General features: G+C 37.5%; 1 protein-coding gene across 1 annotated transcript in view; it reads left to right on the top strand.

Annotated features, from left to right (window-relative positions):
- LOC106516318 (phospholipase D1) overlaps positions 1-6,100 on the top strand; it is an 11,318-nt gene extending 5,218 nt beyond the window's left edge. The window contains exons 16-21 of the mRNA XM_014006616.1: positions 508-623; positions 1,134-1,180; positions 1,427-1,561; positions 1,711-1,864; positions 4,426-4,540; positions 4,659-6,100. Coding sequence (XP_013862070.1) covers positions 508-623; positions 1,134-1,180; positions 1,427-1,561; positions 1,711-1,864; positions 4,426-4,540; positions 4,659-4,883 — 792 coding nt within the window. The 3' untranslated portion in view covers positions 4,884-6,100. The remainder of the gene's footprint in view (positions 1-507; positions 624-1,133; positions 1,181-1,426; positions 1,562-1,710; positions 1,865-4,425; positions 4,541-4,658) is intronic.
- Positions 6,101-6,483: the final 383 nt, after the last annotated feature.

Below are 6,483 nucleotides of genomic sequence, written 5' to 3'. Positions count from 1 at the left end.
CATTAGCACCTCTAGTAATATATTTACTGAGAAAAATGGTGACGTGTTCAATACTTATTTTACCCGCTGTATTAGTAAAAGAAATTTTTAGAATTTGAAGATAATGGCCAGTGCTAATCAGCTAACAGCTAATAGCGTAACAAATTTTTCATTTAGCATTTTAGCTTTTTCACTAGCTTTGGCAAAGCAATTAGCTTTTGCTAAATTACCATAGATTTTGCCATCCACTAGCAGCTAACTARCAAACTAACATCAACAGATTTGTGTTAGTCCCACCTGTCTTCAGCTGGAAGGAGACTGGCTTGTGACACAGRCTGAWTGACAGTCGTCTYAKCTATTAGTTTTAACTTCTGCTCATTTTTACGTGTTCAGCATTAGCTTCCACTGATTATTTAAGTGCAAGTCTTAGCAAAGCTYTTAGTTAGTGGATCATGAGTTAGCGAAGTTAACTTTTTGTTTAGCTGTTCCCACAACTGATGCTGACCAATGAATATTGTCTGTTGCTACAGAGAGCACAAGAAGTTCAGGGTGTTTGTGGTGATTCCTCTACTWCCTGGTTTTGAGGGAGACATTAAGACAGGAGGTGGAAATGCCATCCAGGCTATTCTACATTACACTTATAGGTGAGTCTTAATCTTCTATTATCAGTCTTCTCTCAACCTCTGAACAGAAATAGCAAGTTTTTCCTTTTTTTTTTCTTTTTGTCTTTCATCTGACACAGACCTGTTTCCAGTCAGTGTGTAGCCTAGGTCTGTATGTAGAGGCTCACTCTGTTCTTGACTTTGTTTAAATGCTGTTAATAGTAGGTTTCATAAATATGTTTATTTAGGGAAAAATAAAGAAAATGATCACCCACTATACATACATATGTGTGTGTGTGTGTGTGTGTGTGTGTGTGTGTGTGTGTGTAATAAACATAACCTCATGTTCAAAGTGCAAAGTGTAAACATTTGACCAAATTGAACTTGAACAGATTCTTAGGATCAGGATCTTTAGTTTATAACTATAAAATATTTTTCATTTAATGTTTAAGAGATTATGACATTAAATKTGATAACTGTCTTGTGTTGCATGGTTTATTTAATTGTTTTATGGTGTTTTATGGCCCCCTAATTGTATTTTTTATGCATAAGAACGATTAACCGTGGGGAGGTGTCCATCTTGAAACAGCTTAGTAAAGGTAAGTTTTCCTTTCTATCTGCTTTGTTTCAACTCATTATCCAATTATCTGATGCATTAACTACTTTTTTACTGTCTTTTTTTTCTGTCACTCATTTAAATCCAAATTACTCGTACATCTGCCTACCATACCACTGTCTGACTTCTTTTGGGATATGTTTATTTTAAGAAACACACATGYGCATTAAATTTCCAATAAACCTTCACAGATTTTCCACTGTGAGTAATCTTCTGATCTGTCCCTCAGAGATCGACAACTGGAAAGAGTACATCACTTTCTGTGGTCTCAGAACTCACTCCAAGCTCTCCGGGTCGCTTGTCACTGAGCTGATCTACGTTCACAGCAAGATCCTGATTGCTGACGACCGCTGCTACATCATTGGTGAGACTCTGACTGTAAACTCATGTAAGGTAGTATCTCACTGGACTGAGAATATTTGAAGTTAGTACTCCAAAACATTCTATTAGTTATTGGAGATCTATGTCCTAAAAGGACAAATATAAAAGGTTTGTACTCTACTGGTGTTTCAGGATCAGCAAACATCAATGACCGCAGCATGCTGGGTGAACGGGACAGCGAGCTTGGCGTGTTGGTGGAGGATGAGGAGAGGGTCCCGTCCATCATGGGAGGAGAGGAGTACGAAGCAGGACCCCTCACTCTCGCGCTACGCAAAGAGTGCTTCAGGTCAGGGCTAAACGTGCTCCTTCTCAAATGACATTGTATTAATGGTCATCTTGAGGGGGAAAATTAGATAGTCTTACTAAATTTTATATAAAAGCATTCTGTAATTTGAACTAATTAATGAGTCTACTCTTTGTGGGGAAAAAGAAATACTCTGATCTGGTCTTTGTCTCCTTCTAGCTGAAGACTGATGGGACTGACACAAACCAGTTAATGTTAGTTAGTTTGTTAGTTAGCTGTTAGCTGACTTAAAGTTGGGAAAAACCTAATTTAGCAGAGACCAACTGGACTGCTAACAGTTTTCAAGGTTAGTGAAAAAGCAAATCCACTAAACAAACATTTTGTTCAGATATTAGCTGTTAGCTGATTAGCAGAACGATGCCCACCACTGAAAATAATTTTCAGTATATATTATTTTTAGGTGTACAAACAATTTTTAAGATTGTAGAACATATGTTTATTTCAGTTAGGCAATTATTTTAATATTTTTTTAATGAAAATGCATGTTGAGCTTAAGAATTGGTGTTTATAATCCATAGGCTGCACTGATTCATAAAGATGGGCATCGGCCATAGAAAAAAAAAAATAACATCAGTTGAACTCTAATCTGCAACACGTTTTAAGCCTAAAAACTATAAAAGAKTGAGGCCCAGGTTTGGCTAACTATTAGTCTTATTTAACAGAGAATGACATCTGAGAAATTTCAGTCTGGTTTTAAATGTGGACACAGTACAGAGACGGCCTTGCTTAGAGCAGTGCTTCCCAAAGTTGGGGTCGGGACCCACAGTGGGTTCCTGAAACATCAAGGTGGGGTCCTGAAAATATTTTTTGAGATAAATACACTAAAAAATGAAAACTAAGAACATTTTTTCTTTTGTTTTTACAAAATAAGAAGTGTACTTAAATGGACAAAAATAGCATAATAAATAATGATACTATGCTCTTGCTTATTTTGACGTGAAAACAATGTTCATCAACCGACAACAGCTGGGGTCACAGGTCTCTGCTGCTGCTATTTTGTGGGTCAAAGGCTGAAAAGTTTGGGAACCACTGGCTTAGAGTATTTAATGATCTCCTTTTAACAGTTGACTCAGGGGATGTTGCGGCCCTATTGTTATTAGATCTGAGTGCATTATTCGATACTATAGACCATGACATCCTCCTGTTTTGATTGCAACACAGTGTTGTTCTTAAGGGCACAGTTTTAGATTGGTTCTTGTCATATTTGAAAGATAGAAGTTTTTCTGCTCACATTGATCTTTGTTCTTCTGTGGCAGCACCCCTAAATTACGGAGTCCCTCAGGGTTCAATCTTAGGCCCTATTTTGTTTATATTGTTCTTGCTGCCTCTTGGACACATTTTTAAGAAATATAGTATTTATTTTCACTGTTTTGCAGACGATGTCCAAATATATGTKCCCATAAAGAAAATACATGATAAATATGATTCCTTACAGTCTCTAACAGATTGTTTAACTGAAGTTAGTTCATGGATGAACCAAAAATTTCTTCACCTGAGTCAAAATAAAACTCAAGTCATACTTTTGGGCAAAAGAACCTTATTACTAAACATGAACAAATTCTTGGTTCTCTAGCCCCTTTTTACAAGTCTTCTGTTAAGAATCTTGGTGTCATTTTTGACAGTTGTTTGAAATTGGATAAGCAGGTGAGCGCTGTTGTGAAATCAAGCTTTTTTCATCTGCGCCTTCTAGCAAAGGTAAAATCAAGTTTTTGTTTCAAACATTTTGAGAAAATTATTCATGCATTCATTATTACACGCTTAGATTACTGTAACTCTTTATGCAAAAACCTTGGACCAATCTTCTTTACAACATCTCCAAATGGTTCAGAATGCTGCAGCTCGACTTCTAACTGTAACCAAAAAACATGATCATATAACTCCAGTACTGGCTTCTCTGCATTGGCTGCCAATTTCTTATCGCACTGAATTTAAAATTATTTTATTGGTTTTTAAAGCAATAAATGGCTTGGCCCCAGCCTATCTTAAGGATCTTCTACATGACATGACTATTCTTCTTCTAGATCACTTCGGTCRAACAATAAACTGCTTCTACACGTTCCCAGAACCAGACTGAAAAGAAAGGGAGACCGGGCATTTGCTGTCACTGGTCCTAATTTGTGGAACAACTTAACATTCAATTTTAGATCTGCCCATAATCTGGAACACTTCAAATCTCTTCTGAAAACTCATTTTTACTCGCTGGCATTTCAATAAGGATTTACATTGTATTCTGTCTGTCTTGTGTATTTAATTTATTGTTTTTACTTCAGTATGTTTTTATCAGTTGTTTCATGATTACTGTACAGCACTTTGGTGCAGTTGGTTGCTGTTTTTTTAAAGTGCTCTAGAAATAAAGTTGACATTGACATAGCCTGAGGGAGGACTTCTGCTTATTTCTTAATACTCCATGTTCTTGTGACTGATATCGCAGCTTAAAAGGAGTAATTACTGATAACTGTCTGAAACAACATGACTTCAAAATGTCCAGACTATTCATTTAATTTGAGGCCTGTATTGATATTTATTTTTCTCTGCTGTAACAGTGTTCTTCTTGGTGCAAACTCTGAACCCAGTATCAATATAGATGATCCGATGAGTGATGACTTCTTTGGGGTTTGGAACAAAACTGCTGAACTTAACACTAAAATTTATGAGAAGGTATACATTTTAGCAGACTGCACGTTTTTTGTCATCATTGTTGTTGGTTTTCTCACTTCTCTTTTCTTTGTTATCCCCCCCCCNCCCCCCCCACTGTATGGTTTTGCTTCTGTCACAGGTCTTTAGATGTCTTCCCTGCGACGCCGTTCACAGCACACAGCAGCTGCCAGAGTATAACAGCCAGAAACCCCTTTTTAAAACAAACTTGGAGCAGGCAGAGGAGGAGCTGAAAGCAGTCCGAGGGCTGCTGGTCCACTTTCCCCTAAAGTTCCTGCATAAGAATAACCTGCAGCCTCCACCCATCTGTAAAGAAGGCATGGTTCCCTCAACTACATGGACATAATGTCTGTACTGTCTACAAGACAGTTTAACCTGTACTCAGTACCCAGAGCAGTGCACTGGAAAAACATTGCCTAGTTTGATTAGTCTCAGCTCACTGAGCTCTAACGGCCTCTACAGCCACCAGAGCCCAGACCCATCGAGACAAAAGCTCTTCTCAAACAAAAAGTGTCTCTGGGGATGTCCTGAGAGAAACTTTTTTTAATCAACTGGTGACAATAGCTGGACTCAGACAGGATATTGTGACCAATGCATGGACTTCATTTATAAGTAAAGGTATGACACAAATTTGTTTTAATGACGTGCATCAAATGACCTACAGTTTATGTAAAGAATATTGATATGTGATGAAATATAAATCGTAACTCCTGCCAGGTGATGAATAAGTTCGGATGGGTTCATATATTTGTAATTTGATTTTGATGAACCGAGTGTCTCATCACCCATGAACCTCACCCCACGTCACTGGTGGGCACAGTTCYGCTAATCCTCTAACAGCTAATAGTGAAGCTACCTTTTCGTTTAGCAGATTTTCACTACCTTTGGAAACCTTTATTACATTTAGTTCTGGTGGTTTTGTCTGCTGACATAACAAAAACACATTTTCTCTGAAACATGCGGTGCTGCAAGCCTGCATCATGTGYCTTCTKTGTGTAGCATCTGTAGGATTTTGTGTGTCCAYCTGCATTAATCTTCAGCTGGAAGGAGACGAAGACGTGGGGCGCAGRTCCACCAGATTTTATCTTGGTGGATTAACTATTTGGAGACAATATAGCGCTGATTACAAATCTTGAGTTAGCAGATATCAGTTAGCATTAGCATGCACTTTTTTTTTTAACCTGTTTAGGGGTTTAGCTTGCATAATTTTTTGGTGGTTAGCTGTGCCCACTAATGCATATTGCCTGCCAACTTGCATGAGGAGCATGACTCTCCCACTTCAAATTCAAACTCCGTATCTGTAAAATGAATTGCATTACAGTGGTTTTTGTGTTTGCTAAGGTTGATTAGTTGTGATGGCTGTGGTTCATGAGGTATTTTAACTGCCACACAATACATACATCCTTGAATCCTTATAGTGTGCCTTTCATGGTTGCCGAATACTGAAGATTCTGTTAGGATAATAAATACGTAGATGCTGATAAGCAGTGGTAGGCAGCACTAATCTAAAAATTAGTTCCACTAGCCCTAAAACACTAACTCAAAAGTTTAGGTCCCTTAATTCTAAAGCACAAATGCACTGAACGTTTTAGCAGAAGCTAATTCTAAAGCACTAAAAATAATCCAGTCAACCCATGAACATTCTTCAACAGACAACATGTCACATGTTGCCATATTGCTCTCTTAACTTTCATATATCGTCAATATATTATCACCTGGTGGATAAGTGACACACATATGAACAAAATGTGTGACAGCTTTCACTTTCAGTTGTTAACATTAATGTTGAGCAATAACATTTATAGACCTCAGTTAGTGCTTCTAAATTTAGCCTATAGATTTAACAAGTGCTAATCCTCTAATAAATTTTAAAGGGGCAATATTATGTGTTTCTCAGGCATATATTTAAATACTATCCATAATAAAGTATCTATGTCACCTTTAGC

The sequence above is a fragment of the Austrofundulus limnaeus genome, unplaced genomic scaffold (assembly GCF_001266775.1).
Source record: "Austrofundulus limnaeus strain Quisiro unplaced genomic scaffold, Austrofundulus_limnaeus-1.0 Scaffold37, whole genome shotgun sequence".
NCBI classification, from domain to species: Eukaryota; Metazoa; Chordata; class Actinopteri; order Cyprinodontiformes; family Rivulidae; genus Austrofundulus; species Austrofundulus limnaeus.
This window is presented reverse-complemented; position numbering and strand designations above follow the sequence as displayed.